Below are 16,226 nucleotides of genomic sequence, written 5' to 3'. Positions count from 1 at the left end.
GTTTTTTGGAAAGTACAAAACAACTAGAAAAGGAAAGGTGAAATGAGATTTTACTATGCAATCATACTGGGTGAAAAAATAATGGAAAAAAAAAAAAACAGTAGCCTGAAATTTCATGACACTTTGCCCATTTTCTATACACAGTCCTAATGGAGCAATCATTGGACATGAAATAGGCCTTTCTCTTATGGTCTGATTGGCAAAATACCTGAAACAGCACACTGTTTGAACCATCACGCCGCTCACAAGCAGCGCTTTCATTTTGGTCTTTTGAATGGCGGTTTTCCGGCGGCTTTATAAACCCCCTAATAGTAAATCCGGCTGTTTGTATGTTGAACATTGTTGAAACCGTCATGGCGATGTATACAGAGGCGGGTTTGGAAACATCATTTTTGCCCGTTTGGACGGCGGGTTTAGCCTTAGTAAATCCGGCGATGGCTAAACCGCCGCCAAATCCGCCGAAAGTCGGCGGATTTACAAACACGCCTGATAGTAAATCTAGCCCATAGTGTGTCACACATTGCACCAGCTACACCTGCATTATGGTCACTGTTCTCACTTGTTTCCCTCTTTCTGCATTCACTTGCTGGGCTGAACTGAGCAGACACACACCTGGTCTGCTCAATACTTCCTGCATTCTCTTGATTGGCTAATTGTCTGTCAACTCTGTCTATTTAAAGCACCTGCTTCTCTACCAAGTTGTCAGATCTTTAGGTCTAATCTCCTGTTCAGATGTCCTGTTCCCTGGCTCCTGTTTGCTACCTGTTCTCTTAAGTCTCCAGCACATCTATCCGCAGATCATCACAGCCTTTGTGACTACTCCACTACCCTGTGGTAATGCTCTGCAGATTATTGATACCTGTTCTCTGAAGCCTCCAGCATATCCGCAGATTATCACAGCCTGTCTACTCCACTATCCTGTGGTAAAGTTCTGCAGATTATTGCTACCTGTTCTCTGATTCACCAGCACATCTATCCGCAAATCATCACAGCCTCTATATGTCTACTCCACTATCCTCGTGGAAAACGCTCTGCAGGTTATTGCTACCTCATGTGTTAATCAGCCCACTGCTCTACTGTCTCCTAATCTCTCAGCTATCCTGGTACTCCTCATCCAAAGCATCTTCTGTTATAGTCCTGGTTCTCTTTACAGTTTTGCTCATCACGTCCTAGGAGAACCGCTACCTGCGGTCAGGGAGCTGCAAAGAACAAGCGTCCTTACAGGAAACTCTGGCAAAAAACTCCCACTCCGTTAGACTCAGCGCCTTCTAGGAGGTAGTGCCAACGTGAGCAGACTGTACGGGTACTCCTCTGACCCTACTGGTTGTTACATAGTGTCATTTAACCTACCAGTATGTTTTTGGACTGTGGGAGGAAAATGAAGCACCCGGAGAGAATCGAAGCGAACACGCGAGAATGTACAAAACTCTGTTAGACAGTAATTTTAACATACATTGTGCCAGCTCACACAAACACTTTGTATCACTTCGTTCCACCATTTTACCACAAATATTTCTGCTGTGCTTTCATAGCATGACATTTTTATTATGTTTTTATATTTTATTAATGGTCATGTTAAGAGAGACATATACTTGGCAAATACATTTGCAGTTATAAAGGATTATTTTCAAATTCAGTTTTCTTATTAGTCACAATAGGTTTTTCCTGATCAACCTCCAGTCTGGGATATAGGAGACCACAGTCAGGACCTAGAGCTTGGCCCTGGAAGCAACATTCCTCCCCCCTCGTGGCTGTGAAGAAATGGTTTCCTTTCAGTTTTCTATAAATAGTGGCAACACCAAGCCTATCCAGGATTGCTGTAGCCAAGCCAGGAACTGCAGGTTGCAGGAGGGTAGCATAAAGTCTCAGTGCTTCAAGAGTAAGATACAGAACAGAATACCCCCAGGTCTTCTCTTCTTCTCCTCCTTTGAGCAACTTCCATGGGGCCTGACTCTGGAAGAATGCATTTGAACATCGCACACTTCCGTCAATTGCCTCTAAGGCTTTGTGCACATGGAATCTATTCACAAATTGGTCTACCTGTCCTGGGAGCTCTTGTAAAGCTCCCAGCATTTTCTGCAGTTTATCATGTGCCAAGAGTGGCACACTCATACATTGGTAATGTGGCCAGCATTGCTCAGGATTGATTGTGTTTGCAGTGCAGCGGTTTAAAAGCCCACCCAGAGCATCAGCAAGCTCAGAATTTAACAGTTTGCAGACAGTATTGTGGGTAAAATCACAGTCTCGCTCCGGGGAGCCATGGCGAAGCAAGAAATATCGTAATCCATCTCTTGTGTACTGAATAATACATTCTGAAGGATCCACCACATTTTTAAGGCTTTTTGACATCTTAACTCCTTCACAAGTCCAGTGAGAATGAACAAACAATTTTGAGGGAGGTGGCAGACCTGCAGCTATTAAGAAAGCTGGCCAGTATATAGCATGAAATCGTAAAATATCTTTGCCAAGGAAATGTGTTGATGGACCCCAAGGAGACAAATTTGGATCTGGATAGCCTGCAGCTGTCAGGTAATTAATCAAAGCATCCAGCCAGACATAGATAGTATGAGATGGGTCAGAAGGCACAGGGATACCCCAAGATACACGATTTCTCTGGCGTGACACAGAAAGATCTGGTAATTCCTCTTCCAGCCAGTGCTGCACTATGCGAAGGAATGGAGCAGGTTGGATTGGATCTGTCTGAAGCCAACAAAGGAGTTTAGGACGTAGAGAAGACAGCCTGAACATGTAATTTTCTTCACTCATCCATTGCACCTTAAAAAAAAAAAAAAAAAAGATTATAAGAACATTTTTAATTAAATCTTAAAAAAATGATATTAAAATTCATCAAATAAAAAAAGATTACTGGGACTAATTTATTTTCAGAAAATTGCCACAACTTGTGCACCTAATATGAAATGGACAGATTTATAGACATTGAAATTTATCTTTACAGCTAGTTTTTAAATATATTTATTTACAGTTAATGGCGTTTTGACAGATTTGCAGATCCAGGTTTCATTTCTGACACCCTGCCACACTTTAACGTGCCATATGTGATAACCCATTATAGTGGAAACCTAATAGCCCATTAGAGTGGAAACCTAATGTGATATTACAGAGAGCATATTAGGAGGAGGCAGGAGAGTCGATGCAAAACAGTTACAGCCAGGCCCTGTTTAAAGTGATGATCTTTTATTGCTATTGTTCCGCAACTGAGGGAATCAGAAGGAAGACTTGGCTATAAATATGACTTGTGAACTTAGGGTGCACTTAAGAGGTTAATCTGTTTCCCCTGTGCATTTACTCTGCTTCATCCAAACTGGATGTTATAATTTAAAGTGTCTTGCCCGTTAAAAAGGAAGTGTCAGGCTGTGTATATAGTCAACTAGGGAGCTGATATTTATGACACTAATTCCAAAGGGGATTACAGATGTAATGTCTTTTTGGAGTTCCAAATGCGTAGTAGCTGTACAGTCTATCATGTCCTATATATTAATATAGGAAAAGGTGTGCATCAAATAAATAATGTTTAATTTAATTTTAATTAATATTGGCATGAATGTCTGCATGTATGTATAATCATTGAAAAAAGGCCCCTAGCACATGTCGAATTTAAATACTAAGGGCCTGATTCATCAAGGAACGTAAATGCTAATGCTGTCTTTTGCATAAGATCGTTCTGTGCATCCCCAGAACCGGACTATAAGCCGATGAACGCAGAAACATCTAATTAATCTTTGAGGTTATGCTATGATTTCATTGGGGGAATGGGCTTATGCACGTAGTCAAAGTACCTTAAAGACGTGCCAAGCTTGAGAACACACAGCATCGTCTAGGCATCTCAAAGGTACGTGTTTTTCTGTCGTATCACTTGCACTACCTGCAGGTCCGACGTAAGTGCTGATTGATAGTGATGACAGATGGGTATGCATGCTAGAATATGTGTTTGCAATCAGGAGCAACTGGAAAAATGCATTTTATGTACTCTATTGCATTCAAACTGAGCCTGATATCAAAGTTTCATTGTGCATCCATCTTTTTTTCATACCTCATGACCACTTTCCAACGATACTCGTATTTTGTTGCCTTCAGGGTCTATTCGCTCTCTTGTTTGTTCCTCACTTAAGAATGCCTCATCAGATGTACAGTACCAGCCCTGGTATGTGCCTTTATAGATATATCCTTGTTTTTCCAGCATCTTCCAGAAATGACAAACTGCTTGTGCATGACGAGACTCTGTTGTACGCACAAAATCAGTATAAGAGATGGCCATTTCATCAAACATGGTGCGGAACTGCTGAGAAACTTGTGTACATAGCTTGGATGGGTCTAAGCCCAAAGCAACTGCAGCTTGCTGCACCTTGATACCATGCTCATCAGTACCTGTCAAAAGCAATACATGTACATGTTTATATTTAAGAATCATGGGAAATAGAAATTAGGTTATCTGTCTCAGAAGGGTACATACAAGAACATAATGGGCATGATTCATTAAGGAAAGTAAAGCAAAAAAAATAGTAACTTTGAACATTGGCAAAACCATGTTACAATGCAACAGGTGCAAATGAGTTTATTATTTTGTACATAAGGAAAATACTGGCTGTTTTTTCATGTAGGATGCAAATACCATATAGCTTTATTTTTACACTGACATTATAGGTTGATCTAGGACATGCTCTACCCCAATTATAAATCTGTCCTCACATTTTAAATTTACCTCCCTCACCAATACAACATTGTTCAACGTTAATCATTTTTTTTGCTTAACTTTCCTTAATGAATCAGGCCCAATAACTTTACAAGTATCTATGCTCTAATTAATTCTAAAATTGTTAAAGAAGTAAATGGAGAACAGCAACTATATAAAAAGCATACAAGATTCAAAAATAGATTTTGTTTTCAAAACAAGTACTTTTTGGTGTACTGTTGATTGCAATATGAAAGGCTTTGAATAAATATATAATAACAAGTTAACCCGTGTATGATACTCATGCATTCTAGTCAAATCAAGCTACTTAAGGTGTTAAAAAGGTTCTTGTCATGCATTTGGGGCTAGGCCAGGCCTCCTCAGGGGAAGAGCGTTACTTCCCGACGCAAGCGCCCTTTTTGAACGTGGTTTTGTCCACATGTCACCACCTCATCATTTTTCTCCATCACCTCATCCTTCATCTTCATCGCCACATCCTTCATCAAGCTACTTAAGGTGTTAAAAACTCCCCACTGTCACCCCCCGCAACCAACAACCACTCCCAACTGTCACTTCTCCTTCAAGAAATATATAGGTCAGTGTATAACTCTGCCCAGCAGGTGGCGCTGCAGCTTGTTTTTTCTTTTCCCACACACGCCACTAGGCATTTATATAGTAGATAATATTGTACATTGGCGTGAGTTTTAGACGTGTGTTAGACGTGTCATTGTAAATAAAAATAATTATCTAGTGATCACTAGAATGATGGATATAAAACATTAATACTGCAACTCAAACTTCTCATGGATAGAAGTAAGCAATATGTTCTGGTAACTTTGTAAATGGCTAATATGTGCCATGTCTTGTGCATGGATGACTTCCACACCTTTAGCTTAATTAGACCACTTCAGTCTTGATTCCATATGGCATCAAATTTGTGGTTCCTTAAAAGGTTTTCGTAATGTTTTTGGCAATATATTTGTATTTTTCATTGCTTGGATATTATACACGTGACTGGATCACTTATAAATAACTTATGGTATAAAGGTATTTAAAATAAATAGCGCAGAGCACTTATTAATATAATTGCAAATTTACTTACTTTTGATATTGTGTGTATTTTGGTAAAGGAAATATCTGTATTTCTGAGACCAGGGGAGGAAATTCGTTTTTTGTTCTAACTTTGCTAGAGAAAATGCATGTATATACCTGATGCAATAAGCATTTGTTGAGGAAGTCTTTTGTGTATTTTGGTGTAGCGAAATTATTTGTTTGGGGTTTTGTAACTTTTCTTTGGGAATTCTCAAGTTAGCAATAGAGTGGAGGGAATGTGTATTCTGCAACTGTCTGAAGAAAGGACCCATGTTAATCTCATGTTAATTAGACCTTTTGATGTGTGAGGATCCAACACCTGATGGTTTAATTAGACTTGTTGATAGATTTCCTCTGTCTAAAACAAGACGCTGGAAATCACAGCAAGTTTTAGGATATCACAGATAAGTGTAAATATTGTTAGCTTTGCATTGAATGTAAATCCATGTTTGGGTAAATATATTGCATCCTGATACTAAAAATAGCTCAGACCTCAGGAGCTGGCTTACCCTGTGAGGCTGTGTCCAAAACTGTATAAAAAAAAGCACTATTTTGTATTGAAAATTGTTCTTCTTGTTTCATCTGACCTGCTCACTGGTACCTTCAACCAGTGTGAGCAAATAACAGCAACAACTTATTATAACATGCAATTTATTGCATGCGGGCGGCAGTTGGAGAAGGCTGCACGTTAGATCAGCTCTGTGTCTTTCCTCCCACAGAATTATCTGTCCACAATTATAAAACATCTAAAAACTTGTGAAGACAGTGGGAAATTATTGTGGGGGTACAAAGGAGTGTCATCATCACTCCAAAGACAAGGCCATACCATCTATCCCTGGCTTATCTGCATCAACTGACCTACTGTGTACCGACCCGGCTTGTCAATTAACCCTTCTCCTGCCGAATACCTGGCTTATCTGCATCAACTGATCTACTGTGTACCGACCCGGCTTGTCAGTTAACCCTTCTCCTGCTGAATCCCTGGCTTATCTGCATCAACTGATCTACTGTGTACCGACCCGGCTTTTCAGTTAACCCTTCTCCTGCTGAATCCCTGGCTTATCTACATCAACTGATCTACTGTGTACCGACCCGGCTTATCAATTAACCCTTCTCCTGCTGAGTCCCTGGCTTATCTGTATCAACTGATCTACTGTGTACCGACCCGGCTTGTCAATTAACCCTTCTCCTGCTGAATCCTTGGCTTATCTGCACCAAATGATCTATTGTGTACCGACCCGGCTTGTCAGTTAACCCTTCTCCTGCTGAATCCCTGGCTTATCTACATCAACTGATCTACTGTGTACCGACCCGGCTTGTCAGTTGGCCCTTCTCCTGCTGAATCCCTGGTTTATCTGCATCAACTGATCTACTGTGTACCGACCCGGCTTGTCAGTTAACCCTTCTCCTGCTGAATCCCTGGCTTATCTACATCAACTGATCTACTGTCTACCGACCCGGCTTATCAATTAACCCTTCTCCTGCTGAGTCCCTGGCTTATCTGTATCAACTGATCTACTGTGTACCGACCTGGCTTGTCAATTAACCCTTCTCCTGCTGAATCCCTGGCTTATCTGCACCAACTGATCTACTGTATACCGACCCGGCTTGTCAGTTAACCCTTCTCCTGCTGAATCCCTGGTTTATCTGCATCAACTGATCTACTGTGTACCGACCCGGCTTTTCAGTTAACCCTTCTCCTGCTGAATCCCTGGCTTATCTACATCAACTGACCTACTGTGTACCGACCCGGCTTGTCAATTAACCCTTCTCCTGCTGAGTCCCTGGCTTACCTGTATCAACTGATCTACTGTGTACCGACCCGGCTTGTCAATTTACCCTTCTCCTGCTGAATCCCTGGCTTATCTGCACCAACTGATCTACTGTGTACCGACCCGGCTTGTCGATTAACCCTTCTCCTGCTGAGTCCCTGGCTTGTCTGTATCAACTGATCTACTGTGTACCGACCCGGCTTGTCAATTAACCCTTCTCCTGCTGAATCCCTGGCTTATCTGCACCAACTGATCTACTGTGTACCGACCCGGCTTGTCAATTAACCCTTCTCCTGCTGAATCCCTGGCTTATCTGCATCAACTGATCTACTGTGTACCGACCCGGCTTGTCAGTTAACCCTTCTTCTGCTGAATCCCTGGCTTATCTGCACCAACTGATCTACTGTGTACCGACCCGGCTTGTCGGTTGGCCCTTCTCCTGCTGGGTCCCTGGCTTGTCTGCATCAACTGATCTACTGTGTACCGACCCGGCTTGTCAATTAACCCTTTTCCTGCTGAATCCCTGGCTTATCTGCACCAACTGATCTACTGTGTACCGACCCGGCTTGTCAATTAACCCTTCTCCTGCTGAATCCCTGGCTTATCTGCAGCAACTGATCAACTGTGTACCGACCCGGCTTGTCAGTTAACCCTTCTCCTGCTGAATCCCTGGCTTAACTGCATCAACTGCATATAAAACATTATTTTATATGCCATTATTTTGTTTTTCCTGATTGTACATTTACAAGTTTCTACTTTTTACCTGTTATTATTCTACTATTTATATGCCTTTATCTTGTTTTTCCTGATTTTATATTTACCAGCAACTAGTTTTACCTGTTATTATTCTTGCCTATTTCCATTGTCCTTATTACCTCTCCTTCTATTATTCTTTGCCTTCCACGCCCTAATTGGTTATTGTCCTCCATCTTGCTATTGTCTCCCTGCTTATTCTTACCTGTTATCCGCTGTCCTTATTATCTTACTGTTCTGCTATCATTCTTACCTGTCTTCATTGTCCTTATTATCTCACTGTACTGTTGTTCCATGCCCTCCACGCCCTAATTCGTTATTATCTTCCACCTTTTCATTGTCTTCCTGCCTTTGTTCTTACCTGTTTTTCACTGTCCCCACTATCTCACTGTTCTGTTACTCTCTCTCCCTACTATGCCTCCCCGCTCTCACTCCATACCCATACTCTCCCCCCGCCCTACCTCTCCCGTTCCTCCCCGCCATCCCCCGCGCGCTGCTCATCTTGCTAACCTCATCCCCATTTCCCCCCTCTCCTCTCCCCCTTTCTTCTGTGCCCTCTGGAATGCCAGATCCGTCCGCAACAAGCTGACTGCTATCCACGACCTCTTTCTATCCAACTCCTTTAACCTTCTTGCCGTTACTGAAACCTGGCTCTCCGATTCTGATACTACTTCCCCCGCTGCCCTCTCCTATGGTGGCCTCTCCTTCACCCACTCCGCCAGGCCTGGTGCCCGCCCTGGCGGTGGAGTTGGCCTCCTCCTCTCCTCCACCTGTACTTTTCGTGTCATTCCCCCTGAACCCTCCCTCTCCTTCTCCTCTTTTGAAGCTCACTCCATCCGCCTCTTCTACCCCATCCATCTCCACGTCACTGTCATCTACCGCCCCCCTGGCCCCACCTCCCTCTTCCTTGACAACTTTGCTAGCTGGCTTCCTCACTACCTCTCCTCCGATCTCCCCTCGATCATTCTCGGTGACTTTAATATCCCCATCGACAACCCCACCTACCCTGCTTCCAGCAAACTGCTCACCCTCTCTTCCTCCCTTGGTCTCACCCAATGGACCTCCTCCTCTACCCACTGCCTTGGTCACTCCCTTGATCTTGTCTTCTCCTACCTATGTAATCTCTCCGACTTCTCCATCTCTCCCTTTCCTCTATCCGACCACCATCTCCTCTCCTTCTCTCTCTCCTCTTCTCCTGCTCCCCTCCCCCTGCCCAAACCTACTCTGTCCATACGCAACCTCGATGCTCTTGACCCTGCCTCTCTGTCCTCCTCTCTCGATACCCTCCTTTCTCCCCTTTCCTCCCAGGCCTGCCCCAACCAGGCGGTCTCCCTCTACAATCACACCCTCACCTCCGCTCTGGATGCGGTTGCCCCTGCCCACTCCGTCCACCCCCGCTGCTCCAAACCCCAACCCTGGCACTCCAAATTTACCCGCTTCCTCCAAAAATGCTCCCGTTCTGCCGAACGTCACTGGAGAAAATCCCGCTCCCTGGCTGACTTCCTCCATTTTAAATTCATCCTTTCATCCTACAGCTCTGCCCTCTCACTCGCTAAACAATCTTTCTTTAAATCCCTCATCTCTTCCCAATCCTCTAACCCCCGCCGCCTCTTTGCCACCTTTAGCACTCTCTTGGCCCCCTCCCCTCCCCCCACCCCCTCCTCCCTGACTGCCTCTGATTTCGCCTCCTTCTTCTCCTCTAAAATCGAGGCCATCCGACTTGAAATCTCCTCCTCCACTCTCTCTTCCACCCCTCCCACTCTTCTGTCCTCCCCCCCCAACCACCTTCCCCTCCACTCCTTCCGTCCCACCACCGGCGAGGAAGTCCACTCTCTCATTTTATCATCCCCCCCACTACCTGCCCCCTGGATCCCATCCCCTCCCACCTTCTTCGCTCCCTTTCCCCCACCACCTGCTCCCACCTCGCTCACCTCTTTAATCTCTCCCTCTCCACTGGCATCTTCCCCTCCTCCTTCAAACATGCTCTCGTATCCCCCATTCTTAAGAAACCTAATCTCGACTCCACTTCTCTCTCGAACTATCGCCCCATATCTCTTCTCCCATTTGCCTCCAAAATTCTTGAGAGGCTCGTCTGCAGCCGTCTCACCTCCTACCTTTCTGAATACTCCCTCCTTGATCCTCTCCAGTCTGGTTTCCGCCCCCTCCACTCCACTGAAACTGCCCTGGCTAAAGTCACCAATGACCTCCTCTCTGCAAAAGCCAGGGGCCACTTCTCCCTTCTCATCCTCCTTGACCTCTCTGCAGCCTTTGACACCGTTGACCACCCCCTCCTCCTTCACACCCTCCAGTCTTTCGGCCTCTCCGGCCCAGTCCTGTCCTGGTTCACCTCTTACCTTACTCACCGTTCCTTCTCTGTCACCACCTCTGGGTCTCTCTCCCCCCCATCCACCCTTCCAGTCGGGGTCCCTCAGGGCTCTGTTCTGGGACCCTTACTCTTCTCTCTATACACCTCCTCCCTGGGTGAACTCATCAGCTCCTTCGGCTTCAGCTACCACCTTTACGCTGACGACACTCAACTATACCTCTCCTCTCCTGATCTCTCTCCCTCCCTCCTCTCTAGGGTGTCCGCCTGCCTCTCTGCCATCTCCTCCTGGATGTCCTCTCGATTCCTCAAACTTAACCTTGCCAAAACTGAGCTCATAGTTTTTCCTCCCTCTCATACCCCATCCCCTTCTGACCTCTCCATCACTGTCGACAACACCTCTATCTCCCCTGTCCCCCAACTTCGCTGCCTTGGTGTCATCCTCGACTCCTCTCTCTCCTTTGGCCCCCACATCCTCTCTCTTGCTAAATCCTGCCGCTTCCAGCTGCGCAACATCGCTCGCATCCGGCCCTTCCTCTCCCAAGATGCCACCAAATGCCTTATCCACTCTCTGATCATCTCCCGCCTGGACTACTGCAACCTCCTCCTCACTGGCCTCCCCCACTCTCATCTCGATCCCCTTCGATCCGTCCTTAACGCTGCAGCTAGGCTTATTTTCCTCTCTCGCCGCTCCTCTTTTGTCTCCCCCCTCTACCTAGCCCTTCACTGGCTCCCATTCCCCTTCAGAATCCTCTTTAAGCTCCTCACACTCACCTACAAGGCCCTCGCCAACTCCACTGCACCCTACATCTCCACCCTCCTCTCTATTCATGCTCCATCCCGCCCTCTCCGTTCTGCCTCTGACCGTCGCCTCTCTTCCCCCCTTATAACCTCCTCCCACGCGCGTATCCAAGACTTCGCCCGCGCTGCCCCCCTCCACTGGAACAAGCTCCCTCCCTCCATCAGAACTTCCCCTAATCTATCCAGCTTCAAACGGGCCCTAAAAACCCACCTTTTTCTTAAAGCCTTTCTGTCTCCCACTTAACTTCCTACCTTATCTTCTGCCTCTGTCCCCCTACTCTCCCTCTCTCCCCTGCGTCTCTCTGTCTGTCCACCCCTCCCCTTAGATTGTACGCTCCTCTGAGCAGGGCCATCTCTCCTCCTGTTTCCACCACTTCTAACTCTGCTCTCCAGCTACTTAGCCCTCCTCCTCAAAGGTCCTCCACCCCACATCCACTTTCGCTCCCTCCTCCCCCCTGGGGGTCTCCCTGTCTTCCACGCCCCCCTTCTTGGGCCCCGTCATTTTTGGATCCTCCCTCCCCCTTCCCCGCCCTCTCTAGCTGTGCATTGAGCGTACTGAGTTGCTGTGTTTACTGTACTGTGCTGTCTCCCATTGTATTGTGATTTTGTTTGTCTCTGTACGGCGCTGCGGATGCCTTGTAGCGCCTTATAAATAAATATTAATAATAATAATAATAACAACAGACAGGGTGGCATAGGCGGTCTATCCTGTCACAATACACTTTTGCAGTATTAAAAAAATGCATTGATGTTATATAAAAAAAGCATTACAATTAATAATTGTAAACAATAGAAAAAAAACATTAAATCAGAAAAAATACATAGCAAGCAGTTCTGCAATTGTTTTATTAATAAAAACATTAAAGTACAAGGAATCTCAACCTTTGACCACTTCCCTCCTTTCAGATATATTTGCAAACACATATTGGCTACATTGTGGAGCGCTAACAACTTTTCATTGTATTTTATGGTTCAGGGATTACCTCATAGCCCCCCCCCCCCCCAGCAGCATCCATCCACTTTTAAATATTTCAATGTGACAGTGCAGTTCTAGGGATACTCTCATCCATATTTAATCAAAGCCATATATAACAAGGCATGAGGGCAGGGTTCTGCACCAGAATACATTTTGTTTGCAGAGTAGTCATTTCATTGAATAAAGTCTGTGAGGGTCATTTATGAACCAGAAAACAAATCAGTTCCACAAAGCATTTAATTACTTACTTTTTTTTTTTACATATGGCCTTCTTGTTGGTTTACATGGATAAATAATGACTAAGTAAAATCAGTTCCGTTATTTGTCACATGTTATTAGGCTGATCAAACTTTAGGACTTGCTGAATGTTAATTAAGTCCGGATAGGTAAAACACAGATTTGTGAGAGAGTGTACTTTATTTTTCACATAAATTTATGTCTTAACTCACAAAAGCGAGGGTCTGTCTTAGTTAATAGTTCACTATCGTACAAAGAAATATTTTTTTATTATACTGGTATAAATGTATCTTTAAATGCATTTTCCTATATAAAGTGTACCAGGTAGTGCAGAAAGCATCCCCATTGAACTGATAGGTTGACGCTCAATCTTTCTCACTTCCAAGCACTTGTAAAATCAAGTTACCGTATATACTCGTGTATAAGCCGAGTTTTTCAGCATACTTTTGTATGCTGAAAAAGGGCACTCGGCTTATACACGGGTGAACTTACCTGGTGTCCGGTCCCTCGGCTTCAACTTCTGCATATGCGTTCCAACACAGGAAGTTCGGCATTTGGAACGCAAACTTGCGTTCCAAATGCCGAACTTCCTGTTGTTGGAACGCATATGCGTTCCACTGCGGGGTGGATTTACAAGCCGTTCGATCACATCTTCTGGGTCTCCAGGTTTTGCCTTGATTTAAACAGCACCAGTACCTCTTCTACTTCTTAATGATGGTTCTGACAGGGTAAGTTCCTAACTGGAAGCATTTTGCTATATTTGTATAGCTTTTCTCTGCCTTGTAACTCTGAGTTACCGTTGTTTTGAAGTCCTCAGTCAGTTGCTTAGAAGAACTTGCATGCTTGTTGAGAGGAGGCATAATATCCTTATATATTTTCTGACTCTCTCTCTCTCTCTCTCTCTGATTTTATAATCATTTATGAATGTTCCTTGTCATCTAGCTAAAAATGATTTCATAGATTGAACCTATCATTTTTATTTAGGTTTTTAAATTAGCGCTCTTTTCCACCCTAGGCTTATACTCGAGTCAATAAGTTTTCCCAGTTTTATGTAGTAAAATTAGGTGCCTCGGCTTATATTCGGGTCGACTTATACTCGAGTATATACGGTATTTTGCGAAAGGAATAGGTTCTGTGTCCACAGCCCAGGAATATGTCCAGTAAATGTATAATGTCTCCTACTAGAACAGGCATCTGTGACTCTCCAGGTGTTTTGAAACTAATGTTGATAGATTGTTAAGAGGCAGCAACCAGTGTTGGTACGCAATTCTATGGTGTGATGGAAGGTCCTAAAAAAATTAGGTTGTACACATAAGGCTAAACTAGAATAAAAGCTTAGTGAGGTCAATGAGCTACTGAGAAGTTAGTGTTGAAATCTGAAAACAGGACCAAGTCAGCTATTTGTTCTATAGTAGGTACTGTTGTGTTTTGGGAGACACAATGGTTAGAAGCCTGGATGAAAATACTGAGCAAGACAGCATGACCAGTGAAGCTTAATAAATGGTGGGGAAAGCAATAGGTAAGCATGAAAGATCATCAAATGCCAGCAATAAAAGCTAAGGAATGGACAATGTCTTCTAAAAGAATATTATTTAATGCAAAAAATAATGTTCAGAGCAATGTAAAAAAGCAAAACCTTTTCTGATCCCTCCCACATTAATTTTCTGATGACAATCATTTATAAAATCACATGATAAATTAATTACATAACAGATAAAATACCTGATAACATCACAAAGAACATATCAGTGATTGAAGTGGAAATTTAGAAGTGGCGGTATGGAAAATATTAATGGAATTTGCTAGTCTGAAATTAACTTTAAAATCCCCAGTCCCACACAACATTAATTCCCCAGTCTCCAAATAACTTTATCTGACCAACATACCTGCTCTCACCATTTTTACTGCAAAATACATGACAGGGGCATACAGAATACAACATAAGACAAAACAAGGGACATACAGGCAAGATGGTCCATGGGCATACATGGTACATTGTGTGGAGGACACTGTCCGTTAAAGTTTGCATTCTAAAAGGGGGTGGTGAGACAGTAGGAGTAGAAAAAAAACAGATTAATAGGTGTTCACAAGTTGTCTGAGTAGGAGGCTGAAGTGGAAGTGCAGGTTGGAGGACGTAAGCATTCGCAGGCCGTTAGCGGGCATAAGCATTGGAATTTTGTAGCAGGGCCTGTGGTTGATGGAAAGCAGGTATATTTAATGGCAGTTCATACTATATTCGATTGCCATCTAGCCTAATTTCTGCCAGATATTTGAAGAGAAATTCCTAAGACAAGGGATGCTGAGGAGAGTGTTGGTGCAAGAATGAGGTAGATGGGTAAATGTAGATGGAGAAAGTATATGTGTAGTGCTGAAGCAGCAAGGACACTCTAAGGGGGCACAGGATGAGTGAGAATGCCACAGATTTAGTTGGAGGCTCTTCTGGCACTGGCCTGGGTCTGGAGCAGGTTAAGCCAGGGATAGTTGTCCAAACAGGCCAAGCATTAGGCCGTTGGTGAGAGGTCTTATCGTTTGACGGGTCCAGACCAGCCAGACCACAGCCACATGTTGAGGCAGGAGGGGTGTGATCCCTGGGATAACCCAGCGAGAAAGACGGACAGGCTGCAGGAAAGCTGGTTGAGTTCAACTCTGCAAGGATAATAGCAGATCAAACCAGCAGTGTCGGAACAGTGACAGGTGTAAATGCTCAGGGAACAAGCGCAGATCATATGCAATGTGAGTCAGGGCACTGTGCACTCCGGCCCATTGAGATAACGGGGACCGTTGCATGGCAGATACAGAGGGTTGGGGGCCCCAGATCCGTTCTCCATGCACTGGGGCCCACAGCTCACAAGTTCCGCCTCTGGTTTGAGCAGCTAAGAAAACAATGCAGAGAGATGTAGACATTTCTCAAGAGGGAGGTCCAAAAATTAAAATTCCAATATTTAGCAGTATACCTTACAAATGACCTACAGACAATTCTAGTAAGGCTTTACAGGGTTCTGAAGACAACATTTTATAATGAGTCAGGCAACATGAATATGTTATTTGGATGCAAGAATATTTTTCTGGTCCATGACCCTCACAATCAAGAGTAGAAAAAAATTCCCTTGAGTAACAAAGGAATCCAGGGTTTGTGTAACCTCATAAACTTCTTTCCACAAGGACTGTTTTCTAGATTTTTAAAATAGATCTGATTGACAACCACTAGTTATAGAAGCAAGACATGAAATATGGAGAGAGGGTGGTAGATGAAGTCAAAGCCTTTGGATTTACTTACTGGAGAATTAAATACGTTTGTATAAATCTTGGTGAAAATGTAAGAATTGGAACATTTAACCTGTTCTCTTAACGTTCTAATTTTTTGGGAGAAAGTCAAACTTTGTCACCTACTTAAAGAATATGAGAGAGTCGTGTGCTTGCTCGTAAATCTAACAAGCAGAAGGCTGTACCTCTGTGGCCTGAGTTTCATTCCAAATAGACTGAAAGTCAGATGTTTTAATCCACAGCTGGAAATGGTATATTGATTATGGCATGATCAGGAGTTCAGAAAATAAAATAAGAATGTGGTAATGGGCACTACAG

At 43.9% G+C, this 16,226-nt stretch overlaps 1 protein-coding gene across 1 annotated transcript in view; it reads right to left on the bottom strand.

Annotated features, from left to right (window-relative positions):
* Positions 1-1,539: 1,539 nt before the first annotated feature.
* Positions 1,540-16,226, bottom strand: part of MARS2 (methionyl-tRNA synthetase 2, mitochondrial) — a 36,471-nt gene continuing 21,784 nt past the window's right edge. Inside the window, exons 2-3 of the mRNA XM_075184688.1 lie at positions 4,052-4,386; positions 1,540-2,775 (exon numbers count right to left, since the gene is read on the bottom strand). Coding sequence (XP_075040789.1) covers positions 1,612-2,775; positions 4,052-4,386 — 1,499 coding nt within the window. The 3' untranslated portion in view covers positions 1,540-1,611. The remainder of the gene's footprint in view (positions 2,776-4,051; positions 4,387-16,226) is intronic.

Source organism: Mixophyes fleayi, chromosome 9 (genome assembly GCF_038048845.1).
Source record: "Mixophyes fleayi isolate aMixFle1 chromosome 9, aMixFle1.hap1, whole genome shotgun sequence".
Lineage (NCBI taxonomy): Eukaryota > Metazoa > Chordata > Amphibia > Anura > Limnodynastidae > Mixophyes > Mixophyes fleayi.
This window is presented reverse-complemented; position numbering and strand designations above follow the sequence as displayed.